This window comes from Megalopta genalis, chromosome 9 (assembly GCF_051020955.1).
Source record: "Megalopta genalis isolate 19385.01 chromosome 9, iyMegGena1_principal, whole genome shotgun sequence".
Taxonomy (NCBI): Eukaryota; Metazoa; Arthropoda; class Insecta; order Hymenoptera; family Halictidae; genus Megalopta; species Megalopta genalis.
Window position 1 is genome coordinate 14,625,232 of NC_135021.1, and position 27,633 is coordinate 14,652,864.

Here is a 27,633-nt window from a genome sequence, read left to right on the forward strand (position 1 = left end):
ATTCTTGACTCGAAATTTTCGGATTATCCCCTCTAGAAGTGTTTCCTTTTTCTTTAATTAAAAACAGTTCAAGTTTACCTCCATTGAGGGATTTATGGCGCCTCTTGTATCACTGTACAGCGCCAATCCATTTAGTGAAAAAATGCCCAAGCTGTTCGCCACAATTACCCATAGTTGATAATTTTGAAAATGTAGTACATAGATGGCTTTACTATGCTAATTCTTGAGAACGGTATCGTACCATCCAATCATAGACGAGGGATTGGGCTTGTGTGCATACACAGCCATAGAATACGCAGTACATTCTTATTTGTATAATCATATTGAAAAATATAATTTTAATAATAAATATACAATATTTAATATATAATTATTATTTGTGTTTCTATTCTAAAGATCTGAAAAAAAACTCGACGCGTTGTCGACTTTACTACTTGGAAGGTTATGTTTTAGTTGTTTTTGTTTGCCGCCTTTCACGCGGTTAGTAACATCTAATGTTTCGAAATATTGTACATTCCAAAATTTGACATCATTATTATGTGAAGAAGATGCAATCAAAGTGCCATCACTATTTATATCAATGGTTTCAATGGAGAATTTATGTTGTCCAACAATTCCAAGATCGTTACGTGGATACAAGCTTGAAGCCCTGCATATAAATATATTAATTACGTCATTACTTTATTCAATGAGCAGAGTATTCTAATTCAAAATTGATTCATTACCTGAGTACTCCATCTTCTCCGCCCGTAATTACTACATTCTGGGTAATTGGAATCATACAATTTATAGCCTTTTTCGTTACACTAGGAATCTCATCAGAATGGAGTCCAAACTCTCCCCAATTGTATATGTACATTTTGCCTTTACTAGATCCCACCAAAATTTTTGTTTCATTTTTAAACAATCCGAGACATGTTAACTCCTCCTCATATTCTTCCGACTGTTAAAATTTTTACTATTAAAAATAGAAAAATCAATTTTATGTGATACATTTATAAATACATACCTGAACATGAAATTTTTTTCCTGGTATATTAAACGTTGTGAGAGAGCCATCACCACTCCCACATACTAAGTATTTCCCATCTCTATTTGTTATGATAGAACTTACATAATCTTCCATCTTCTTTATTGAAAATGTAGGATCATCTCGTCTTTGTCTAAGATCCCATACTAAAAATATTTATGTATAAATATAAATCCATAGTTAGAAATGAAAAAAGGTAATACGTCAACACTAATTATTTACATTTTACTATTCCATCGTCGTCTCCAGTTGCGAGCATATGTTCGCCAATTACAGTCATGGTATACACAGGTGCACTATGGACATAAATCAATTATTAATCACACATACAGATTAAATTTCACAAGTTGAAGGGAGCAATTTATACCTACTTGTGTGCATTCTCATATAATCTTATTAGCTTTCCTGTTTCTACATCAGTAAGCATTACAGATAGATCCTTAGCAGCTGAAAATAATGACGTTCCGTCTCCATTAAATTCTATATCACGACATGCTTTCAGATGCAGTTCCAATATTGAAGCAAGTTGTGTTCTAGTGTTACTATATTTATACCTAGCAAGTAAAAATTTTAGTTATAGTAAACCCTGTTATACATAGTAATGTGAATATCAGATTAAGGTAAAACTTACAGGTGAACATCGCCTATTATGTTAGCTACAGCAATCACATTTGCATTTGGATGAAAGCATATATCTACTACATGATCTTCTGTTTCAATGGGAGGAGGATGATTTCTCTGTACATCTCCCGATCTAATAATGGCTTTAACAACTTCATCTTCTTCTTCATCTTCATTTAGTATTATAGGTTCCGTGTCTTCACCTTGTAATTATAATAGAACTTTTATTAATTGAAAAATTAATAAACAATGACTTAAATGATTAAATTAATACAAAGTTAAATATAAATATTGAGTTAACATAATACATACTTGTATGGGTATGAATCTCATTATTATTTGAATTTTCTTCTGCACGATCATCTTTTCCTGATTCAGATTCGTCACTACTACTTACAGTGTCATCGCTATCGGTAGAAGCTTGTATACTATCATTATCACTATCGTAACAGTCATCAAATAAATCTCCTGCAAATTATTCATTATTAATTATTTTCATTTACTTCTACGGAAGAATAAAAAGAAGGTGTTGATTTAATAAATTAAAAAGTTAAAGAATTACTAATATATTTATAGGTTAACTACTAACCAATACAAAATTATAGAAATAAAAATACCAGCGCTTGTTACTAATTTATTTTTCTATTAATATAACATTATGAAGATATTATAATTGAAGCAACATACCTATTAACTTTCCTCTATTGAAACGCATGATTGAAAAGTAGAATCGTTTCACTTCCGAACTGTTCGCACGTATCAAACATACTATTTACAAAACTCGTCTGGTACATCGGTATAGTAGTACCTCACCATAGTAAGCCAAGGTGGGGGCAACCGGCTTAGAATTATGAACAGGTAGAGAAACTGCTTCTTCTCTGATTGGTTAACGCTTCGCAGCTAAACAATGTTGCCCCCACAATGCTAGAGAAAGAGAAAAAGTGGGAGTGAGCAAGAGTGCGCGATAGCAGCATAACTACAAACAAAACAAGTCACACCGACGACCAATGTAGTTGTTTCACTTTACCGTGCTTGCGGTCTCACTCTATTCGCGCATTCATATACCTGGTGGTCCATCTGAAATACGTGGCGCGATATTCGACTTATACTTTTCGTCAAATATTTGCGAACGTCCTAAAACGACGATCATTTCTACAATTATTACAATTAATATTTACAATATTACAATTATTACCTACTTAAGCTACATTTTAGATAATACTTTATAGTTTATGAATCTACAAAATTTGGTTAATTCTGCCATATTCGCTGCTATGACGGGCAGCAATCAATCAATGCTATGAGAAGGAGTTTCGAAAGCAACAAATAATTTCGCAATTTTAAACGATTTTTATTTGTAAAACTTTGAAAAATAAAGCTGAAACTTGCATTCATATTTTCTTAGAAAGACTATATATTTAATTTAGTAATTACCTACAAAAAATACTCAAACTCAGAGATTTAGAGGATTAGAGTTAAGAATTATTGAAGATTGGAACAATTTACAGGCAAAAGAAGAGTAAAAAACTATATAAAATAATTCTAAAACGTCTAGTAGAAATTTTGATCTGCAATCTACAACGAAATTAGGAATAAAAGGAAAAATGGCTGTGTTTGTGCGTCTGTGTACATAGCAAATTATATTTCAAAGTATCGACATTCTCATTTTTAGGGCGAATAAGGACGAACTTTCTCGTTTCCATCAATTTGAGGCCTTGAAAAGTACCGTTATTAGTAACGTTCAGGGGAAATCCTACGACCATTTCAATCCTGCACAAATTACCCGATCTGGCGATTTAGGGAAAGTCGAAAAAGCACAATAGAAGTTTCCGTACGTACCGTTAATCCTTTTATTGCAGGTCTAGGTACAGTAAATTCTAAGGATTCTCGATACCTGCGGAAACTCTTATCGTCCAAGCCTTGGCATATACATACTTAGGCCTTTTCACCCTCGGAGAATCCTTATATTGCTAATCTTAGATATTTACTTTCTTCTCCAGAACCATTATTTCATACTGTCTTTCATATAAAAATATTCCTGTAAAACTATGATCGAACTATTCTATCTATTTATTCGGACAAACTATTCTGTCTATTTATTAGGGCATTGTATAATTATTCCAATCATAAAGGGAATATGTGTTAACTGTTTTTGTCTTTACGTAGTTTTGATGGGGATATACATATTTATACGTAGAAATTGAAGACCAGTTCAATTGGCATACGGTGATCGAAATTATTTTCGTTATGGAATAAACGTGCAGACTTTCTGGTTGAAAACAGATTTTCAATTTCAATACTATGAAATAACGGCATTTATGATTTCGGGTCTGTCAGGTAGTACGGTTTATACCCCCAGATCTCGCCTGAGCGTGAAAGTATGGCGCGAATTCAAACTTCAGAATTACGGGCTGCGAAATTCGACTTTACGTCTTTTCCGATCAAACCATAGAAGCAACAACAATCTCCTGTGTTCCTCAGACTCCTCTGTTTAATAATAACCGCCCCTTCCAACGCCTCAAATTCATGCAAGCGGGAATGTTTGTGCTTATCCGCTCTAGAAGTGAGAATGTCGATGCCCGAATAAAATACAATTTTATTCGTACAGCTTCTACTCTTTTTTTGCCAGTAAATTGTTCCAATCTTCAATAATTCTTAATTCTAATTCTCTAAATCTCTGGATTTGAGAATTTATGTTATAATAAATAGTCTTTCTAAGAAAATATGGATGCGCTTTTCAGCTTTGCTTCTCGTAGAGTAGAGCGTTGATACCTGCCCGTTGCAGTTGACAAGTACTGGGATAGCTGAATTAACAAAATCCTGTAATTTATGGGATATCAATGTACGCACTGGTCTTGAGTGGTAATTCCACGAACGGTTAGAATGCTGGGAGATCTGCATGTAAGTTACATTTTACATACATATAGTCAATGTATGTATGCATACATACAAGAGAGAAAATTAAAAATGCACAATGATCGTTGTTACATGAATATCTGCCACAATTTTAACTCAACGCGACATACACATCCCCACCATTTTACTGCTTGTCCAATCTGCAGTGAATCCTGCTTTAGCATTGAGTCGTCAGCCAATCAGAGCAAAGCAATTTCTACTTCTATTCTCGCTAACGGAACGCGCTACGGTCGGAGAGTTTTGCAAAACTTGAGATATTGTGCCATAATTATTTTTAAATTGTCAATAGTTACAATATTAATCTATCAACGAAACGTTTATTAATTTATAACGTTCGCTGTGTAAAAATATTTTATTTCATCAAATTGAAACGGCTCTGAAACTTCCAAAATTATTCGAACTTTGATTACAAAGACCGCCACTGTTTGCGGTACCTAACTCATTCTGCGGATTCCCATCTAAACTGTTTTAATCAGAATGAATTGAGTACATATGTAGCATGGTGGACAAGGACCATGGCGCTCCACGGTTCAAGAAAGATATATTTTCATAAATTGTAAAAACGATTCTTGTGTGTGCCTATTTATGCTTGAATGGTTTTAATATGGAACCCCGAGCAAATGAGTTGCTAACATCAAGCCCAGCGGCAACGATTAAAGAGGAACCAGTCGACCAACCTGGTGCGAAACAACAAGATATGCAACAGTCTCAAGTACAGGGCGTTTGCATAGAGGAAGAGTGCGAGCAGCGTATCGAGTGCACCACCGAAAGCCAGGAAAACGAAACGCGTGCATTTTTATCAAAATGTGTGTTCTGCGAGAAAACTTTCGTTGCCGGGGACGATCCAAAACTTTTGGAGTGTTTACACGCAGCGTGCACAACATGTGTCAACAGTAAACTGAGCGACCACAATACATCGGTTGACGTGGATGTTTTGTGTAAGATCGCAGTAATACTCTCGTGATTTTCATCGTTATTGATTCTGTATTAAATTCTCTGTAATTTTTCATTCCTTCCTACATTATTATTTGAAATGATATCTCAAAACATTGTACTAGTTTTGGTAAAATTAAATTATGTATATATTGTTGCAGTGGAAAGCAATGTAATTGCTTGTCAAATTTGTAATGTTACCACCCAAGTGGACAATTTAATTGAAAATCGGTTTTTGTCAAAATTTATAGAAGAAGATAGTAATCCAGGTACCGATGATGAATCTAAAGAAACAGAAGAAGAAAAGAAATGTACCAGCTGCCATGATAATGCTAATGCCACAAGCTGGTGTGTAGAATGCGAAGAATTTATCTGTCAAAATTGCGTTATGGTAATTATACATTTGCTGTGATATATACAAACATATATGGCCTACATATATAGTTGTACAGAATTACCATTGAATTATTCCATAAATTATAATTATAATGTAATTTAATTGTATTGTATTCACTTGCAATATAATTTGTAATTTTAATTTCTCATTTTATTAAATTACATCTCAATTTATAATTGCAGTTGAAATATTATTACAAAGTACAATGTAATTGAATCAGAATTTCAATAAGTGGATCAAATTTCAAGCAGGAAAAATTATTGTTAGTGATGAATATGTTATTATTCATAGATTACAATAAAATTGAAGTATAATGTGATTAAATTACAGTATAATTCGATTGGCACAGCTATATCTGTATAGTCTTTATTTGCAATTTGAAAGATAATACTGCTTTTGTACTCTTTAAGGCACATCAAAGATTAAAAATCACCAAGGATCATACAATTAAACCAAAGGATGAAGTTGCCAATGATAGAGATAATGTTAAAAAGAGCAACAAAAAGATACCTGGCTATTTATTTTGTACAATTCATTCACATGAACAATTGTCATTATTTTGTCAAACATGTGATAAACTTACTTGTAGAGATTGTCAGTTAAGCGAACACAGAGATCATAAATACAAATTTATTCATGAAATTGCTGCTGAGACACGTACTTCGGTATCAACATTACTTAAAGAAGTCAGGTAATTGGTGCTCTCATATTTATGAGTACTGTTATTTAGAGAATTTATTTTCGGTAACCATTGTAGTTATAATGTAATTATGTCTTCAGTTATAAACGAGTTTTATTGAAAAGTGCAATGAAAGTTATAGAGGATAGACAAGTCCTTATTTTAGAAAAGAAGAAAAATTTAGTACAAGATATAACACAAATGGTGGTGCAGTAAGTTTTTGTATTCTTTACGTAAAAATTGATATCGATAAAATAAGGTTCTTCAGACTGTATAATTTGTTCTTCTAAAGGTTAACGAATGCAATTAGTACACGAGGGAAACAATTAGTTATGCGATTAAATGAAGTTTGTGATCAAAAGCAAAATACATTAAACGAAAAGAAAGTTGCTTTAGATCAATTATCAAAGCTTACAGATCATTGTATTCAATTCGTGGCACATGCCTTAAAGAAAGGATCAGATTTGGAATTGCTGTATAGTAAAAAGTATGTACTTGGTTATTACAAGCATAATGTAATTAATATTGTTGTGTACATTAATTAACATTGTTATCGTAGATCTGTTACGAGTCACTTACAAAGAATAAAAAGCAGACGGGCTGACATTCCAAATCCAGAAATACCTGTTAGAATACATTTATCTTTGGAAAAAGTACCAGACTTGATAAAAGGTTAAATTAGTATAAATAGGTGCTTAATTATGTTATTAAATATAGGCACACTATGTAATATTGCTATGATCATAAATTACAACGTCTTCTTAACGTTAATTACATGATCAGTCTAAAATAAATATATTCATATTTCAGTGGTCTCATCAATTGGAGCAATAGTTGTGGATGGTAGAGTATATCCTTCGATATCTCCATTAGGTGGTGCAAATACGCCATCCATGCCATACAGTGAATCTCAGCCAGAGCAGAAACAAACAGCTAATCTTCCTAGTGCACCTATGGATGGTTCCCCTATGGCTGTACAAATACCTCCTGCAACTCAGCAATCAAGTAATATTCAACAAAATTCCTATCAGCAAGTGCCTCCATCGTTACCTTTAACACAACATCAGCAACAACAACCACAACAGCAGCAGCAACAGCAACAACAATTGCAACAAGCACAATCACAAAATTATATGCAACATTATCCTATGAACAATATGCCACCTCGATCATCACCTCAAGCACATCAGCCACGTGTACCATACCCAGTTAACTTCAACAGTAGGTTGCAGCAACCATTAATGATGCAACAACGTCCATTGGGGAGTTGCCATCAGCAAGTGACATCGTCTACACATCCTCATCAACAAGTTCATATGGATCAACTCGGACAGAACACGAGTCTACGCGGTCTTCTTGCACATAATCCTCCACCCTATCGGCCTTCTACAAACCATGTACCATATCGACTACCACCTTATAGGTACCCTACAAATAATTCTCAACGACCAGTACCGCCACATACGTATCAACCAACGAACACATCTATGGTGTCTGGTATAAGGCTTCAGCAATGCAACGCAACTTCTCCATCTGCACAACACCTGAATTATCCTGTCCAACAACCATCTGCAGCACGTTGGCACATCCCTCAAAATGTTAATCCTTGCCTTCCTTATTATCCTTCGCGCCATCAAGCTACACCCCCAATGCCAGTTCCTATCAACGATACTTATAAAATAACGTTAAAAAATCAACAACCACACAACAATCAAAAATACAATACACAAACAAGTGCCGCGACTGATAACACACCCCAAGTACAAAATTCAGCATCCGTTGGCCATGCGGTCAGTTCATCGGTACCTAAGACACCTAGTCCTGTGCCTCCTGGAAAGACAGATGAAACTGAAAAAAGTTTGGATAAATTTTGCCAAAAATCTTTAAACGATCTGATGTTAACCATTGCAAAATTAGATAGTAACGGAATTGTGGTGATACCAGAGGCCCAACGAAATCAATTGGATTCTGCCCAAGTAGATAGTTCAACTGATGAGGGAATGAATCCGATGGCTGAGAATTCATCAGGTATTTTAACGTTTTAAATAAATAATTATTGTATTCTATGCTAAGTATATTAATCTAAATATTAATACAATAAAATATGTGATACTTGATGTTAAAGTGATAGTTATGTACGTACATAATTATATGTTCAATAGATAATTCAAAAAATGCTACAGCATCCATGACAAAGGACGATCCTAATGAAGACTGGTGTGCAGTATGTATGGATGGAGGAGATGCTGTGCTGTGTTGTGATAAATGTCCAAAAGTCTTCCACTTGTATTGTCATATTCCTAGCTTAAAATCGTTTCCTGAGTAAGCATGTTATAGGTAGTACAATTTATTTTCAATGTATGATGTGATATTATTCAAAATTGATTCACAATATTTCAGTGAAAGTGAAACTTGGCAATGTATGTTATGTACAAATGTGCTCGATTGCTCAGATGATCCACCAGGGGAAAAAAGGCCCAACACTATGAGTGCAAAAGAATTAAGAATTGCCCAAAGAATTGTATTGGAACTTTACTGCCAGTACGAGCAAAGTTTACCCTTCCGTGAAGTTGTTTCCAGCGAGGCAAATATATTACTTTCAAACTTATGTATATTCAGAATCTTATAAGCATAAACGTAATTTGTATGTGCTATTTCTTTGTACAGATAATTGAGTATCATCGTATCATAAAGAAACCGATTGCATTAGATGTAATTAGAGATAAATTAAAACCTGATCATCCCAATCATTATACAGATCTAAGACAAGTAATGGCAGACATCAGATTGATGTTTAAGAATGCTTTTACATACAATCCTGTAAGTAACTATATTTCATACAATTTATTACTTATAGTTCTGTAGCCATGAAGTTTATTATCTAATTATTTCTTTGCGTTTAGGTTGAATCGCAAGTGTATCAAGAAGCTCGAAATTTAGAAGAATTTTTTGAAAAATTGTTACTGAAATGGGCACCAAATTATGCTTATGACGACCCTTTCCTATCTGCTGATAAGGACGAAGACGAGGAAGTATTCCCTCCTAATAGAAAATACCGACGGATAGTTACCGACTAATTTCCATTTGTTACGTGCACTTGAAAACGCACGATATTTTTCAAAATATAGCAGAATTCTCGAAGCAACCTACAAATATTTATGAGTTACATTAAACATTACTTTTTATGTTTAATAAATTGATATAGTATGTTATGTATCTTTAAGGAACACTAACACGGTAATAGAACACAGTATCGGACCTTTAAATTGTAGCATAAAAATAATCAAATCGAATTCATTTACCTCTTTTAATTGAGGACGATATCATTGTCCATTGCATGAATTTTTAAATTAATGGTAAATGTAGTTTTACTGAAAAAACTTCAGTTCATAAAATGCTTCGATGCTTGTTATAATTCGTAAGTTGATTACGAAATCAATTTCTGATATATACTTATCACTAAGTTATATAACTCAATAAATGATTAATTATATTAGTTTTACGACGAAGTATTTCATTAAATTCATAAGTATATTTTTTATAAAGTATTACGACTTTATATACATATTATCATTCTAAATAAAACTAAACTGTATGGCGAAACATCGTATTACTTGATGATAGACAAATTATAGTTGACTATGTTATAGAAAACATATTGATCATAGATTTTATAGGTTGATACGATATTTACAAATTTTGTTGAGCAAATCGTTCTTTAACAATACTCCGAAATATGCATGGTATTTAGTAATTAATTCCACGTTTAATTTGTTGTGAGACAATGTATATTAAAATGAATAATATTACTATTCAAATTTCCTAGTTATATTATCTTTTTATGATTACATTAATACCTTGATTTAAATTAAAATATCACTTTTATCACATTTATTTGATAGTGTTAAACTAGAAATCTCATAATCTATCACATTGGATTAAATACGCACAGTGTACGATTAAAAGTTTTAAGACGTTCTTGCTTTCTACACTATTATAATTTGTAATAAAAATGATATAAGATACATTGTTTCATCAGTTTTCATAAAACAGAATTATTGTTTTTAAATCTTATGCTATTACAAATAAATAAAGCATTACATATCGATTAAATAATCCTGTAATAAGAAATTAATTTGTAATGATTTTATAAAGTTCATAAATATTTATCATATATAATTTCAATATTATCAATATAATTTCATACTTCTTCAGGACATCCATTTTGTAAATAACTTCAGCAACTTTGGTATATTTTGTTAATGTAAATTTTTAAAAAATGTCAAAATTAGAAAATTTTCAAAGTTAAGTTTCCTGTTAGGGAAAAGGGAACTTTTATGTATATATTCAGTTTAAATAAACCATATTTGAATAAAGTGCAATCATTGGCTGATGATTTCTAAAGTAACCAATCATTGTATCTTTTCGAGCAGTGTAGGTAACTGTACCATTTTATTTGCGCGGTACAAACTTGCTAGTATGTGATATATTCACAACTTTTGAACTGTCAAACGGTTTGAAACGAAATCAAATATCTTATGCATTTTTGTAAAGACACGAGAAATAATAAAAAAGGTTCTGTTTTTGAGATACATATCCTTAACTGCAGAATGATTAATTTGTTATTGCATGAAAATACCTAGAAATGAGTACGAGATGAAGTTCAAAGTTTTATTATTGTATTAATATGAGTTAAAAAAGATAAGAAAAATAATTAGGGAAGGTATTTATAAAATTATTTTTATAATGCCATGCAGTAACTCATATTAACTTTTATATTTATGTGCACATGAATATGTACCAATTATTTTATAAAATGTAAATAATCTTGAATTACATTTACTATCATTGCATATTGTTAAAAATGGATCTAGAAGCAAATATAGTTGAACGGTTGGAAAAACTAAGACAGTGGCAAGTGGAGCAACAGGAACGATTATTTAAACAACAGCAAATGCAAAGAGAAATATTAACTCAAAAACAAGATTGTATATATAAAGCACTTGAATTATCATTACAAGAGCTTGATCTTAGTGGAAACATATTGCATGCAAACAACTCAATCGAAATTAAATCAACTTCCGAGGCTGATAGTGAAGATGTGATAAATTATAACAAATCACAGAGTATAGGCAACTCTATGGAAATGGTTAGTGAAAATGTAAATAATTTTATTTCTCGAGAACAATCATCTCATAAAGATTTAATTGATGAGGCTATTACTTATAATGATCATGAAAAACAACGAATGAGAGGTAATAATGACAAAGGTTTAATGCTATTTTCACCCGAACAAGGGAAAAAGATAGATCAATTTATTATAGAGGGAATAGCACCACTGTTGTCCAAGAAAAATTGTATTTGCATAGATGATGTACCACTCCCTTCTCCAAGAAAAGATTTTCATACATTACTCGAAGAAAAACTAAAAGATTCTGAAAATGTGTCAGAAGAGAAATCTAGTAGCAATTCAACAATTAAGATGAAAAAACCATTTCTAAGGAAAGGACAAGGTTTATCCAGGTTTAAATTAAATAAAGATTCACAAGCGTCTTCAACAAAACCAAGATTACATAATGCATCATCCTCTACATGCACACAGTCTGAGCATTCTAGACATCTTAAAAACGAATTTCGAAATAATAACACAAATAGATCTGTAAAAGCTAAAGAAGTAACAAAATATCCGCAAAAACAGTTGTGTTTGAAGAACGTACCACTACCAAAAAAGAAACTTCGCAGTAAATCAGAATCTAGTACTTCAGTTGCTCAAGTGGAGGATTATATCAATGACTTTAAAAATACAGCTGAATTAGGTACTTCAGACTTTCAATCGAAAACACAAAAAGAAATCGAAGAAGTAAGGATGTTTGAATTGTTAGAAGAAAAAGCAGAAAATTCCAGCTTCTGTTCTACATCTAGCACTGTCGTTGCATTTTTGCAACAATCAACACCATTCAAAGCAAAACGACATCTAATGAGTCCAATAATTAAAAATCCTAAGTGTCAGTCAGTTTTAAAAGCCAACAATGCTTTTGTACATGTGAACAGTATGCCTTCTTGTGATTATAAGTCTATTTTAAGTAAAAAAGAATTGTTTTCAAAGGAAAATAATAACACTTTGTATGGTATAAAACCTTCTGAACAGTTTAAGGAGAATACTAAAGTAAATACGAACATAAAAAAATATATACCATCAAAAAATTTAATTCAGTCTACATGTGAGCAAGAAAATATGTATGAAACTGCCAATGTTGAAGAAAACGATATAGATATTAGTCTTCATGTCAGATTTTCAGAATATAATGAGTATAAAACTATTGGATTAACGGACACATCAAGTATATCGACTGAATCTTTGACAGTACAAAATTTTTGCGATGGAAAGATTTGGAACGACTCTACAAGTCTGGAAATATCTGATACAGAAATATCACAGTCTTCAATCATTATGCAAGACAAGGTTCAAACCAATAATTATGAATTAAAATTTGAACAATGTAGCATACAACAAAAATTAAATTATGATACACAAATACATGAAAGTATAAAGCAAGGGAATGCTATAAATTATAATGAGGATGTGCATCAACATAATTATAATGATGAATCAGAATTTTCAGACACTACTGTGCAAACATTAGATAATGAGCAAAGTATTTTAGAAGAATATAAGAACACATCGATGTTACAGGATACAAATAATTTTCGGAACACTCAAAACTCAGAAAACTGTAGTGATAAGGAAACAATTGAACTAGTAGATAGTTACAACAATGTGGCCATAATTGAAGATGAAAGAAATGAAGAGAATCTGCAGAAATCAAATGAAACCATTTTTAAATCAGAACTTCTGAAAACCCGGCTATTAGAACTTGAACACGAAATCAATATATTTCGTAAAGAAAATGCAGCTTTATCTGTTCAGCGTAACAAATTTCAAGAAGATCACAGAAATTTACGGAGAGAATATATAGAAAAAGAGAAAAAGTTAGAAGAAACTAGGAAACAAATGGAGGATCGTTTACAAGAAGAAAGAAAGAAATTGGTCCGTGAAAAAACTGCATTGGAAAATAGGATGCGGGATTCGCAAGAAAAAGCTCAACAGAGTAAACTAGAAAGACGAGAAATTCAAAATTTAAGACAAGAAATGGAAACGTTGAAAGAAGAATTAAATCTGAAGGAAAGTAGATGGTATGCTGCACAATCTAGACATAAGTGTCAGATGAGGATATTGAAATTAGAAAACAGTAAACTAAAGCAGGAAATTGAAAAATTACAGTATTTGAAGAAAAGTAATGCTAAAACTAAAGGAAAATTGGGAACCTTCTCAAATACAAAAGCAATTCACCAAATTAATAAACAAATTAATATGCAGAATAAAGAGCTTAGGAAAGGCAATGATAACTCATCATCAAATGAGAAAGATCAGAAGTCATTGGAACCAATAACAAGATCAACAAGTACAATTGGAACTCAAGATGTAGAAAGTTATAAAAACAGTGTTATGAATGAAAAATTACAGAAATGCCAAACAAGCGCGATAAACGTTGCCAAAAAGCGTAATTTATATGAGACTTTGATTAAAGAAGCAACATTAGATTTAACAAATAGTCAAGAACAATATCAAGTCGCCAGGAATTTAAATGTATCTAAGTCTGACTTAGGTAATGAGTCTGGAAAATTAAATGATTCGATAGATGCCATGAAGAATGATTCTGAAGAGTTAATTAAAGATTCAGATGCTATGCTTTTTAATTATACAACAAATAACACGAGTGAGCAATTTACAACTCCATCTAAAATGTCTCATAAACATCATAATCACAACACAGCCTCAATATCATCAGATGAATTATCATCAAATACTTGTATAAAGAAAATGCCATCACCTTGTCAAAATAATTCTGACATTGATATACAAAGCAAATTCGTAAAGCAAATTGAACATTTGGATGGACACATTGAGTATTGGTATCCAAATGGAAATGTTAAAAAGATATTTCCAGATCAAGGTTTAACTAAATTATTATACTATAATGGAGACGTTCGAGAAACTAGTAAAGATGGGAAAGTGAAATATTTCTATGCATCAACTCGTACATGGCATACAACAATGCCAGATGGAATAGAAATTTTAGAATTTGCTGAGTAAGTTATGATATTCATGTACATATATACTATTATATTTGCTAATTAATAATAATAACATCTTTGTCATGTAGTGGTCAGATAGAAAGAAGATTACATGATGGTGCTATAGAAGTATCATTTCCTGATGGCTCTACACGAGTTTCAGAATCAGATGGTTCTGAAAAGGTGACTTTGCTAGATGGGACTATAATTCAAACATTTACTAATGGAGACAAAATTTTTACTTTACCAAATGGACAACGGGAGATACATACTAAAACGCATAAGGTATTAGTAATAATTTTATTGAAAATTACATATTTAATATGTTTTGTGCAATATATTCTCTATGTTTTAGAGGCGAGAATATCCTGATGGTACAGTTAAATTTATTTATTCTGATGGTACTCAGGAAACAAGATATTCAAATGGTAGAATACGTCTCAAAGATAAAGATGGTAATCTTTTAATGGATTCATACCAATAAGATCTGTAGAAAATATGCAAAAATGGGGATTAGAAATAATACTTGCTAAGTAGTTCAATTAAAATATATAAATATATCTTAAATAATTTTTATTCACATGTTATTGAAAATATGATTAAGTGTAATTAATACTAATATAATAAATTACAATGCATGACAAATAAATAAAAACTAAATTTTACAATTTTATAATGTTAAAAAATAAAAATATTTTTTAATAATATTGAATTTTCATTTCTTGTTATTTCTTGTTTTCTCATCATTAATAAAATTGAAGTCCTCTACTGAAACCTATGAGCGGAAAAAATATTTTATCCTCACATCACTTACTATACTAAATTCCAATGTTCTTTTAACAATTTAGTAAATATTGGAATATCAAGTTATTATTCATTCAAATTTCAGTTTAATTAAATAAAGTCGATGTAATAGTAATACTAAACGAAAAAAATTGTAAACACAAACGAAATCGTATTAGATGCACTGACAGAAAAGGTCGTGGAATTTGAAATGTAACAGTGGCTTAGCCGAGGTAACTTACGCACTGTAAAGATGCCCATGAGATCAAGCTTTAAAAAATGGGCAACGCGATTAACTGCATTAGGTGGTGCAACATTAGTTTATTGGAATATTTGCGGTAACAAAGAATTTCTGCAGGTGCGAAATTCGTGGACAACGAATGCAAACCCGTCGGTAAAATGGAACCACAACTGGGATAGGTTATACACTTTATCACTGTTATTGATAAAAACACATTAATGACTTCATAATGAGATATTGACGTGTAATTAAGATTTGTTCTTGCATTCTATTTTTTGTGATTCTCCATGGGATCATTTAACAAGAAATTTTTACGTTATCTGTTTTCTATCGAACAAAAGTTGTGTGCAATAAACATTTTTTACTTAAATGTAGAAAATACATTTATACATATAAATACGAATGTATGTAGTATTCATTCCCCTACATGTCTAAATAAATTTTCTTATAGTTTCTCATGAAAATAATTTGTTAATAATTCATAAGATATGTATTACATTTTAATGTTAACTTGTAATGTATTGTATTTGTAACTGTAATTCTAGACGGGATCCAAAGAGTTTAGTGAAGCCAGTAAAAATAATCAGCGAGAATGATGAAAACACATATAACAAGGAATTATCACTAAACAAAGCAAAAGCTACGCGTCACATAATTTTGATACGTCATGGACAATATAATGTTACAGGCAAGACAGATTTTGAAAGGAGGCTTACAGAACTCGGTTAGTATATTTTACATGTATTATTTATTATATTTGCTATTATTACTTGATTTGTATAAGAGAATTTTGGTAATTACAAAAATTTGTGAAACATGAAGGTAAAAAACAAGCTGAAACAACAGGGAGAAGGTTACAAGAATTGGGCTTCCCATACAGTTTGATTGTACGATCAACAATGACCAGAGCTCAAGAAACTTCCAAAATTATAGAAAGAAGTATTAAGAATGTAGCTGTAGAAGACGATCCATTCCTCACTGAAGGTGCACCTATACCACCTGAACCACCAATTGGTCATTGGAAGTCTGAAATACATGTGAGTATATTATGTACAGAATACATTATAAATAAATATATCTTTGATTAATATATTTCAGTTTCATGAAGATGGACCTAGAATAGAGGCTGCATTTAGGAAATATTTTCATCGTGCTGAACCAACTCAGGAAAAAGATTCATATACTGTTATTGTTTGTCATGCGAATGTTATTAGATATTTTGTGTGCCGGTAAATTATTTTTTTCATACACTGTTTTTCTAATGATAAATAAATATAATATTCAAATTATTATGTATTGCAGGGCACTACAGTTTCCACCTGAGGGCTGGTTACGCCTAAATTTAAGTCATGCAAGTATTACATGGATCTCTATTCTACCAAGTGGAAGAGTATCACTGTGGTGTTATGGTGACACTGGGCACATGAAACCAAATTTAATCACATCTAGTTAAAATTAATATTGCTTATTATTTTGTACTATAAACATTTATAATCATTTAGATTTAACATAATTTTGAAGTAATAAGATAAACGATATATTTTTATGTCCTTTATCCTCTTTTTAACTTATAAAAGTAGTAATCATTATCATAAAATTTGAATGCTAATTATCCGTTCGTGGTATTCAGAAAGAGTCCTATTAAAAAATTGGAAAAATTGTAGTTCTTTTATTATTGTTTTTTATATCATTGACATTTTCTTTTACACTTAAGATAGTTGAAAGACTGACAGAAAATATTTATGTGTACACTGTACACACAAGGTTTTATCAATAGGTACCAATATTCAAGCTTGAATCACATGTATTATAGTAACACTCACACTAACCTTACAATTTTTGATTTACAAAATTATTTTACAACTATTAGTTATCTATATTTGTACAAAATGCATTGTGTACTAAATATTCTACATATTTTTTAATTTATATATCATGAGTGCTACAATAAAAATAATTTATATCCTACAGTTTAAATGCTATTTTACGAAGAAGTATAAAATAACAAAAACTCTGCTTTCACTTACAAGAATCTTTGTAGTATTTTAATTAATTATGTAGCAGCAATCCTCATAGACTTCCTTGCATAATATCGTTGTAATGCAGCTTCAAATACAGGTCCAATGGTTCTTTTTTCCCAAATTTTAGATCTTTCTCTTTTTTCTGCTTCTATTTTCGCCTTTGCACTAATGCTAGACTTGGTTGCTTCTTCATCTTTATCATTCTCACCATCTTCTGATTCCTCTTCTTTACTCTTAGTATCCAAAATATTTTCTGTTAAGATTTTATTATTTGTTACATTATCCTCCAAATTTTCAGTTTGTTCCTTTGATTTCTTACACTCTGGTTCTTCTATAGTTTCTGCTTCCATACTTTTCTGTTTTTCAAGTGGAGAGACTTTTGTTTTATGCTCTTCTGCTTGTGAGTCTGTATCGCTTTCTTCTTCCATTTTTCTTTGTCTATATTGCCTAATCTTTTTGGTTTTTTTATTTGTCGCTTGTTCCTTATTTACTACAACTGCATTCTTTCCTTCAAATATATTTTCTACTTTCTTGTGCGAGTTAGTTGTATTTTCATGTGTACTGCTTTTAACTTCACTTTCTTCTGCACCTTTGATTGTTTGTTCGTATAAATGTCTATAGAATCCTGACATATCTTGCTGCTTTCTAACATCCCCAATTGCTTCTAACCGATCCATTCTAGAGTCTTCTTCTTCCAGTTTTTTAAATTCTTCTAACTTTGCTCTATAAGCAGAAGTAACAAAGCTTTCTTTGTCTGCATACATTTCTCCTTCTGCTTCTCGTTCCTTCTGTACCATTCTTTCTATCCTATGTTCCTGCTCTCTCTTCCTTCGTTCAGCAGCTTTCAACAAATTCTGAATATATTTGGGTTTTTTGACCTCTACTTTTGCTTCTATGGATTGGCTCTTTGTACGTTCCATATCATCATACACTTCATCATACTGGTATATAGTTGGATCTTCTTTTAAAGCTTTTTGCATATTCAACCTGGTTTGCTTCTTCATTTTATTTTTTTCTTCTTCTGCCTTGAGTGCTTTTTTGACCCAATCAGTACCGTCTTCTTCAGCCGAATCATTATCATCTCCGAAAATATTGCTAGGTTTTGGTGCTACAAGCTGTTGTTTTTTAGGCAAAATTAAACCGTATCTGAAATTATTCATAATCATTGTCAAATTTGTACAAAATATAAATTTTTTCTAGGTAATGAACAGTTCAATGGGTACTTATTTGTTATTGACACTTTTATGTAACTTACTGTTTTTCGTCTTTATTGGTTGACATACTTGTTATAATAAGTTGCTTCAAGCAAAGTAAATAATTCTGAAACTTAATCAAATCGTTTTTGTTGTAAAACATAAAATATATTACGACAAAATACACTAATTAAGAACATATGTATAGACAAGACTATAACCTATATACACATAATTGCACATAATCAATCATCCGACCTGCCAATTAGTAAATGACAAAATCAGAGACAAGATCGTCTGTGGCAAACCATTCAAACTTTCTAAACTACTAAACAAAATCAACTGTTGTAAATTTTATCTACCAGTTTCAGTATTTTACCACTAGGATAATTGGCGCTAGATGGACCCCTGACCGGAGCTTCATATTTTCGTCATAAGAGGTGCCATTATCGCTCCAACAGCAATTGATCTTTTGCCAGATTTTATATTATATTTTATGACAAAAGTAGCAAAAATCATCTCTTCTTTATATTTGCAATGATAAATGAAGTTTTCTTGGACATGATATAAATGAATTCAATAGCTAAATAAAAAAAGATGTAATGTCCTTGCTTTATTTCTTTTATCCTAATTTTGCAATAATTAATACTTCCCGCATGCATAATCAAGTTTTTAAATTTTCTGGACCTCTGGCGTTTCTTATGGAGAAAAACTGAAGCTACGTTCGGTGCATAACGGCAGAACACTGATCAGGCAGAGCCAAATTATCGAATGTCGATAATTTGGCTAACAGTTTGAGCGTTTTTCTACTTACTAATTGGCGCTGTATGGAATACTAACGGAGTTTTGAGATTTCACCGCAAGGAACGCTATTTTATTATTAACGACGCTAGTTAAAAATTATCTAAGAGCCGTGATTTGTGGAAATGAATTTATATTCAGTGAAAGCAAGTTTACTATTATCAGTTTTGAAATATTATTTTAAGTAACGCGTTATTTTATTTTTTTTTTTTTTACAATTATTTAAAATAATTATTTGAGATAATTGTAATATTCATCTTGGAAATTATGTGGTGATCTAATTATCAACTCTGAGTCTGGTTTATGCAAACATACTCATTGACATTTCTGCAAGATAAAAAGTCTGATCTGAGTATGTTAAATAATTATTCGATAATAAGAAAGGAGTTTTCGTCAAAGCAAATTGTAGCAAAGATTTCATAAAATACGATCGTTTTGTTGCATATTGTTTCGAAGATTACCTTTTTCTTATATTCGAAAGAAAAAATAACGAAATAATTCATTATTTAAAATTGTTATTTCAAATGGATCGATATTATTTTTATTTTTAAATAACAGTATAGAAAATAATGATTCAAAATGAATTATTTCAAATAGTTATTTCTTACTTTCATTTCGAAGAAAATTTGTTCAGGTTTATTGTGGATGAAAATAATTGATATCTTAAACACTTTAAACAGTAGATTCCAATTCATGGAAAGACCCAAAGTTTTGATAATTGCAATGATCATCGACCTTTAAGTTACAGACCACTTATTGTTGACAAAAAGAATTGAAACAAAGAAAACAGAAAAGACAAGAAAAAAGAAAAAGTATGTTGAAGAAGGTGATAAAATAAAGAGAAGTATATGTTATTTATACACACACATAAAAAAGAAGCATTATTAGTACTGCTAAAATATTCGTAAAGCTGTGCGAAAATATCCTGAACAATAATAAAAGTATCTAAAGGAAAGCAGTAATATGTATAATATGTTCATTTTACACTCAGGACGTCTCATGCGTCTGAATTGTTTGCTTACATTCGAGTCCCTCGATGTTTTTCGAGTTACTCGATTCTTTCGAGCCGCTCGATCTTTTGAGTCTCGACTCGAATCGATTATTTGAGCTGAGTAATAACCGACTCGTGTTTTGCGAGTACTCGAACAATTCTACTCTAGAGCCTCGTTACCATTTCGTGTCGCGATCAGCATTGCCGATAGTTCACGAAAAATAGGCAGGTTAGCAAGAAGCGAATATCCTGTATATTTCATTCCTACTACGAATATTATTATTATTATATTAATTAAAATTATATTAATTATATTAATTATTTACAGAGACATTGTTACATATATATGAAAATTGTAATGAAAAAATACGTCGATTCGAAATTTCAAAATTTTTAACAATTTAATATGACTAAAAAATTAAAAATGGATTTTTGAACAAGTCAACGAATAGCCGCATAATTGTTTAATATAAGCGTGTCAAATAAAAATGCATTACTTAGGATCCGTACGGTTAGGACGGTTAAGATTAAACAGACTTAGTGTACTCCTTATATCTCGGATATAGTGGAGCAGACTTAGTATTCCTATATCTCGTCTGTGCTTGTTCCAACATTCAGTCGTCGGAAACATATATTTTCCAGTTTGATTGTTACACCACTGATGGCGCCATCAGCTCGAATTTCTACTTCTACAGAAAAATTAATCACCGCTTTTGCATTGCAAATCACATTGCAATAACTTTTGTTCTTATATCGTTACAGCTATTGAATTGTTTGAAGAACAATCTATTCGATATCTGTCTTATGAACAATTTAATAACTATCCAATCCTTCCCGGAATTTTCAGAAAGATTAATTGTTCAACTATCGTTGAATTGTTAACTCAATAATAAGAGAAAAAGGTTCCTACAATTAGAATGATTAGAAACTTACATCAACTAATTAGTAACACTTATTTTTGGATACGCAGGCAATATGTAATCACAAATCGTTAAGTTCCACAATGACGCGGAGGTAATCAGCTGAAGCTTGCAGCTTTTAATGCGATCGCATAAATATCATCTCTCGATCGCGTAATCCCACTATACCTCGGACGAATTTCAGTCGTCGAATTACACCGATCAATCTCGTTTAATCATGCTGCACGTGGAGCACACTTGCGAAATTCCAAAGGAGGAGGACGTATTGTTTCTTCCAGGTCGAGGACCGTTGCAAAGATTTTACGATCATCTTCGGTTGTCAATCATGGCTTCCCATAATAATCCAGCTGCCCGAAAATATTTGGGAAGCACAGCTTTCATAATTTCTGAGAAACGCCGACAACTGACAAGCTACATGCACGTTATCCACCCTTTCAGTATGTTCAGGTAGCCATCGTGCGGGAAGTTCATCAAGTCGGAGAAGGTTTCTCCAAAATCTAACATCTGACATTGTTTCAGTTACTATTGGGACTTCTTGATGATCAGCGTAATGACCATCATGATGATTCTGGTCCCTTACCAGGCCGCGTTTGAACTGGTCAAATACCACGACTCCTGGATCATCTCGAAGAACTGCCTCCTGGTGATCTGCTGCTTGGACATGCTAGTTAAATTTAAAACAGGGTAAATGACTTTGTATGGTCTGCTTCCGGGTCAAACTCGACCTCCAACGTTTCTCCAACGTTTCAGATACATGGACGAGGAGACGCACACGGTGATCTTGGAGCAGAAGAAGATCGCGAAACGATACATAAAATCGGGCACGTTCTTTCCGGATTTATTCGGCTCCTGCCTTACCGATCTGTTCTTCCTGCACGCGTTCCGCGAGTTGTTGGTGGCCCGCAAAGTGGCCTCCCTGGTCTTCGTTTTCCGCGTAGTCTCCCTAAGCGTGTACATCAACAAAGTTGTCCACGCATTGGATATACCGTTGGCACTCTACGAGTTCTGCATCGTGATCTACTGGCTGCTGATCAGCCTCCACTGGCAGGCTTGCTGGTTCTGGTTGATCCCTCACGCGGTGATCTCGATGGGAGAGCCCATGCGGCCGAGGGACAGCTCTTGGGTGATAGAGCAAGAACTCTTTGGCCAACCGAAACACCAACAGTACTTCGGCTCGATTCTGCGTGCCGTGACCACCTTCACCAAGTCCGGGCTGCTTCAGTCGAACATCGCTGATATGGCGGACCTGTATCTGATCATCGCGCTGCAGATCATCGGCATCCTGGCGCCGTGGATCTTGGTCAGTCGCGTGATGCAGTTCTTCAAAGGCACGAACAGTTCCCGCCTCAAGTACCAGGCTACCATGGCCCAGCTGAGACAATACATGCGGCACATGCACCTGCCGTATCACACGCAGACCAGGATCATCCAATACTACGAGTTCCATTTTCAGCGCAGGTTCTTCCGCGAGTCCGAGATCATGCACACGCTGTCTTCGCAGATGCGGCACGAGATCAGCATGCACTCGTGCCGCAAGCTCGTCGAGAACGTCACGTTCTTCAACAATCTTCCGTTGTCGTTGCTCGGGAGGATCGTCGGCTTGCTGAAGTCCGAGATATTCCTTACGAATGACGTGATCGTCAGAGCCAATCAGCCTGGCGACTGCATGTATTTCATCGCTACCGGGACTGTTGCCATTTATACAAGCTCTGGGAAAGAAGTATGCCATCTAGAGGATGGCGCACACTTCGGAGAGGTCGCCCTTGTCATGCCCAACGAGCTCAGAGTGGCCAGCGTCGTCGCTGTCGAGGTGTGCGAGCTGTATCGGCTGAACAGAGCCGACTTCGCCAGGACCATTCATCCTTATCCTATGCTGTGGGAGAGGATCAAGAAGATCGCTATCGAGAGGCACGAGAAGACGATGATTTTGAACGCACAATAGATTGTTTAGAGTTCAGTGTGTTGCGATATGTGATAGGTGTAATATCGTTACGCTTCCCACAATTGGGGAAATCGTTGGTATTTTATCTGCCTGTTTACGCATTATGAAATTAACGAAATTAATTTGTTGTTTCGAGATTGATATTAAGATTTTAGCTGTAGCATTAGAGTCTCGCATCGTACATTTCTTAAAATTATTAAACGAGCATGCTGCTGTAGATACTAGTTCGGTAGAAAATGATATAATTTATGCGCATGCTTGCTTATTTCATGAAAACAGAGTATAAGTCTTTTTTTTGAAGCAGATGAACATGAATAAATGCTTAAAATCAGCAGTGTAGTTATAGTTATCACGCGGAGACAGACGTCATACATAAACGATGCTAGCAGATGCGTCGACTAGATTCCTCGAGGGTCGCTTTTATGATTTCTTTAATCCGTGATGGATCGTTCCGATCCATCTGGTAGCGTTAGTTCCAAGAAAATCATCGGAAACTAATTGACACAAATTTCTTCATTCGCCGCACGCATTACCTTCGTTACGACCGTGTAAAATGTTGGAGGCTCTAATATATTGTTATAGTAATACCAGCCTATGGGGAAACCCCGTTAGGCCATCAAGTTCAACGAATCGTTAATGAGCGCCGGAGATAATAGCCGGGAAAATTGTTAAAGCTCCATTACATCTCGAGGATCTGATAACTGTTTCTCCCTGGGCTGGCATTAGCGCGGAAGATTTATTGGCGCAATTGCGATCATTTTTGCGCGCTGTAACAGTAGACCAGGATCCTACGGCAGTGATCGAGGGGATCGCGCCGCTCTGGACAGACAGGACTGCAATTTTCAGGGTAAGACGACCCGTTACGTCGATCGCGAAACCAATGTGCAAAGGAAAGGAAAAAAAGCAACGCGTGATTTAGTCATCTCTCATGGTGCGTGTGCACAGGCATGAAGGAATCATCGACGCGCACTCGACCTTCTGCCACGGTGTACCATAAAGCAAAATCCCTCAAGATCTATGCCCCAAGACAATACGCATCCAACATCGAATATTCAGCTTTACGCTCGCTCGTCAATTCACCCTCTACAAATTGCACTTTTTCTTGCACCGTCCGAGGAATTACGCTCGACAAGAAAAGGTTAATGCATTTAACAGGTAATAAACAGGTCATACTTAGGAATTTATTACAGGAAAACTAAATGACGTAATTAATGGTGTTTAATGGTATTTATTACGGGTAGAGGAACTTGTTGTATTTATTAAAGATACTGTATTTACTAAAGATAGAGGGTATTTATTGCGCACGAGGAACTCGTTTTATTAAATCAGCCGCTGTAATAAGCACCATTAACCAGTTAGCTGTGGCGACCTCTCCGAAAAGTGTGCACCTAACATGTGTGTCGCAAAGGAACGAACACAACGATTTATTCGCATAACATAAGAGTTTTTACACAATGATTATTTATACTTTTTTATTTGCTCGTTCCATTTCGTCTTGGCCTCCAAATATACAAAACATCGTAAAATTTGCGAATACATTTGATTTTTCACTAAAATTGAAATTTAACTCGTCGTAACAGCAAATATTGCAATTTCTTCACGACGAGAAAACAGCGAACTCGTTGAAAGAAGTATGCGACAAAAATTTATGTGACATATCGAACTGTACTCTCATATATCTTGCATAGAGCCATTCTACGTCGTTCAGTTTTCTTCTAACAAATGTTTAAAAATTATTTATTCTTGCGTGTCCTTTTAGCTACCATGAATAATTCAATTTTCATTGATTTATACTATTAGATGTGATTACTTATCTAGCACAACAATATCTAGTGCTATTTAAAGCGACAAATACAGAATTTTTCGTTCTCCATTAAATATTTTGAATAAAACTGGATCATTACCAGCAAACCTGTGATCTATCCTGATTTTTTAAGCAAGCTTTATCATCCAGTACAATCTAGGTGTTAATGTGCGTGGTGTGGTCCATGCGGTGGTTTCTTGGTAACAGTTCTAGTTCTTAAGATAAGGCAATCGAAAAAATCGGGTTTCAGTATTAACAGCGTATGAAGCGACAATCTTCGTGTTAATTCGCCAGCCGCGTCTGAGATCGATTGCGATGCAGTCGCGACACGCTGCAGCAGATAAGGTGTCTGAATGTTGCGGATCGTGTCCGGCCGAATGCGCGATATTTACGCTACGGGGAGGGATCGCGTTTTGACGCTGGGTTCGTTAACGCCGGTTAGAATCCGGCGATCGTTAGCTTTAATGCGCTGGCTGGCTCAAGGTTGATTGTCCACGCTGTCTCTCTAGGTATATTACTTTCAGAACAGCGCGGCGACGGGGAAGGGGACGGATCTGATTTACTCGGCCGGGGCTCCCTTATCTGCGGAGATTCGCATGTCCAGACCCATTCCGACCGGTTCTGCGCGGATATCTACGTCGTGCGATCCAATGATACGCGGCCCGTTATTAATGGAAACGGTTTTCACCGCGAGATCCCTGGTTCGCTTCAGGATTTCGTACTTTGGCCTCGAGGATCGCGCCGGGTCCTTCGTTCCAATCATTGGCGCGGAGTCATCTGGTAGCAGAACTTTGAGGACCCTATGGCCAATTATGTGGTCGGAAATCTATCGTATCATCTTTACTGTTTACGTTAGAAGCCATACGTAAGTCCGCGAGCATAGAAATTGAGATAATTACGTTCTCTGAAGCTTGGTTGTGAAAATATAACGGTACATCTAAACGTGTAGAAGAATAACCTTATCAACTGAAGGTTTTGTCACAATAAAGAACTGCAGAGAGACATTGGACACAGATTGATTGACTTCTGAATTCTTCGCGTGTAGGATAGTTCGCGATTGAAACAATTGAAAAGGATTTTTACCACTTTCAATTTGAAAATTCGAGGGTCAAGTATAGTCTTATAATTTTGCCAACTTACGCGTGGCATTTAAATGTAGTGTACTATAATAAAATGCTATTCTCGATTGCGACAGTGTGAGTCGATGTTGTAAAATGAAATGATACTTAAAAGCACTTTATTCAGAATTACAAATTCTACTCCAGAACATTCGCGTATTCAGTAAAATAGATGATGGTGATATATTACAAAACTGCAGAGATACAGAAAATATGGTGTTGGTGAAATCCCGTGGTGGCAACCTCACGGTTCGGTTTCTACTTTTGAACTGACTATCGTCTGAGCCGACCTGGGCCTCTGTCGCCAACGGCTCACCCTCACAAAGGGCCATAAAACAGTTCGATGGGTCATCGTTGAAATTCCAACAGTCGAAATTACAATTCCACGGGCAGCAATAAGAGAAAGCGAACGCGGCCAGGAGTTTTCGACGAAAATGCACGACGATTGTGCAAGAAGGCACCGGCTCGCATCGTCGCCATCGAGCGATGATGTATTTATCCGTTCGCATTAAACATCCGCGGGAAATTCGCTGAATCGCTGCCTCCAGACGGTTTTCATTTCTTCAAATTATAAACGCCGGGAAAATGCTCGAATGGCCAGCGCCCGTTCATGGTGCCCCCCTATTTAGAGAAACGGCTTCGCGTTAATACGCGGGCTCTGTGCGTTTCAGTTCCTCTTTTCGAGGAGCGCAACGCGTTAAAAAGGATTCAAGGGCCTAGCGCAGGATTTTTGGACGAACTTGACGCGAGAGACTGCGGGCAATCCTCCGGCTGGCTCTGAATGTTTGTTAACCTGATACGCTCGGACTGTGCAAGTGGATCGGTTCTTAGCGATCATTATATCCGCGCTCTTTTTCCCGTAAACTTTAGCGGTCGAAGGAGATTCGGGCATTCAAGGTCAGATCTATGGTAAAATAAGAAGACCAGCGACTTCTTGCGAGACTCTTTCATATTTTCATCGCGGAACGAGCGACCATAGAAGGCTCGTATTAAAATCGAAGCGATTTGTTCCATCCTTTGGTGGATTTTTCAAATGGATCTTCTAGTTTAATTCGCGTGCCTACTTAAAAGAGACGTCGCGTGTTCTTTTATGTTCGTTTAGGGGGT

The 27,633-nt window shown here is 34.3% G+C and overlaps 6 protein-coding genes across 10 annotated transcripts; 4 read left to right on the forward strand and 2 right to left on the reverse strand.

Annotated features, from left to right (window-relative positions):
• Positions 1 to 303: 303 nt before the first annotated feature.
• LOC117217519 (WD repeat-containing protein 55 homolog) lies at positions 304 to 2,493 on the reverse strand. The gene is made up of 8 exons (XM_033465170.2): positions 2,339 to 2,493; positions 1,964 to 2,119; positions 1,662 to 1,854; positions 1,402 to 1,584; positions 1,253 to 1,326; positions 1,010 to 1,176; positions 726 to 943; positions 304 to 649 (listed from the first exon to the last, which is right to left on the reverse strand). Exons 1-8 carry the CDS (start codon positions 2,364 to 2,366, stop codon positions 391 to 393), a joined length of 1,278 nt encoding a protein of 425 aa, XP_033321061.1. The 5' UTR covers positions 2,367 to 2,493; the 3' UTR covers positions 304 to 390.
• A 2,552-nt stretch (positions 2,494 to 5,045) lies between these two features.
• Positions 5,046 to 10,405, forward strand: LOC117217509 (E3 ubiquitin-protein ligase TRIM33). Of its 2 annotated transcripts, none has more exons than XM_033465152.2 (11): positions 5,046 to 5,505; positions 5,662 to 5,891; positions 6,308 to 6,588; positions 6,678 to 6,788; positions 6,869 to 7,063; positions 7,136 to 7,248; positions 7,387 to 8,604; positions 8,739 to 8,898; positions 8,977 to 9,160; positions 9,244 to 9,396; positions 9,480 to 10,405. In XM_033465152.2, the coding sequence occupies exons 1-11, from the start codon at positions 5,172 to 5,174 to the stop codon at positions 9,651 to 9,653; spliced, it is 3,153 nt and encodes a 1,050-aa protein (XP_033321043.1). In that variant the 5' UTR covers positions 5,046 to 5,171; the 3' UTR covers positions 9,654 to 10,405. The 2 variants fall into 2 exon arrangements, with proteins under 2 accessions (XP_033321043.1, XP_033321044.1); XM_033465153.2 differs by having other exon boundaries at positions 8,760 to 8,898.
• A 147-nt stretch (positions 10,406 to 10,552) lies between these two features.
• Sas-4 (spindle assembly abnormal 4) lies at positions 10,553 to 15,424 on the forward strand. The gene is made up of 3 exons (XM_033465149.2): positions 10,553 to 14,727; positions 14,802 to 14,997; positions 15,068 to 15,424. The coding sequence occupies exons 1-3, from the start codon at positions 11,441 to 11,443 to the stop codon at positions 15,194 to 15,196; spliced, it is 3,612 nt and encodes a 1,203-aa protein (XP_033321040.2). The 5' UTR covers positions 10,553 to 11,440; the 3' UTR covers positions 15,197 to 15,424.
• A 74-nt stretch (positions 15,425 to 15,498) lies between these two features.
• On the forward strand, positions 15,499 to 17,706 carry LOC117217507 (serine/threonine-protein phosphatase Pgam5, mitochondrial). The gene is made up of 5 exons (XM_033465150.2): positions 15,499 to 15,915; positions 16,282 to 16,460; positions 16,559 to 16,773; positions 16,835 to 16,965; positions 17,039 to 17,706. The coding sequence occupies exons 1-5, from the start codon at positions 15,749 to 15,751 to the stop codon at positions 17,187 to 17,189; spliced, it is 843 nt and encodes a 280-aa protein (XP_033321041.2). The 5' UTR covers positions 15,499 to 15,748; the 3' UTR covers positions 17,190 to 17,706.
• On the reverse strand, positions 16,466 to 19,374 carry LOC117217505 (nuclear speckle splicing regulatory protein 1). Of its 4 annotated transcripts, none has more exons than XM_076524587.1 (4): positions 19,313 to 19,374; positions 19,013 to 19,083; positions 17,764 to 18,903; positions 16,466 to 16,762 (listed from the first exon to the last, which is right to left on the reverse strand). In XM_076524587.1, exons 2-3 carry the CDS (start codon positions 19,036 to 19,038, stop codon positions 17,790 to 17,792), a joined length of 1,140 nt encoding a protein of 379 aa, XP_076380702.1. In that variant the 5' UTR covers positions 19,039 to 19,083; positions 19,313 to 19,374; the 3' UTR covers positions 16,466 to 16,762; positions 17,764 to 17,789. The 4 variants fall into 4 exon arrangements, with proteins under 4 accessions (XP_076380702.1, XP_033321039.2, XP_076380703.1 ...); XM_033465148.2 differs by lacking the exon at positions 19,313 to 19,374 and adding an exon at positions 19,172 to 19,297; XM_076524588.1 differs by lacking the exon at positions 19,313 to 19,374 and adding an exon at positions 19,209 to 19,227.
• A 2,356-nt stretch (positions 19,375 to 21,730) lies between these two features.
• On the forward strand, positions 21,731 to 25,463 carry LOC117217504 (potassium/sodium hyperpolarization-activated cyclic nucleotide-gated channel 1). Its single transcript, XM_033465147.2, has 3 exons — positions 21,731 to 22,109; positions 22,182 to 22,346; positions 22,413 to 25,463. Exons 1-3 carry the CDS (start codon positions 21,880 to 21,882, stop codon positions 23,602 to 23,604), a joined length of 1,587 nt encoding a protein of 528 aa, XP_033321038.1. The 5' UTR covers positions 21,731 to 21,879; the 3' UTR covers positions 23,605 to 25,463.
• The last annotated feature ends 2,170 nt before the right edge of the window (positions 25,464 to 27,633 follow it).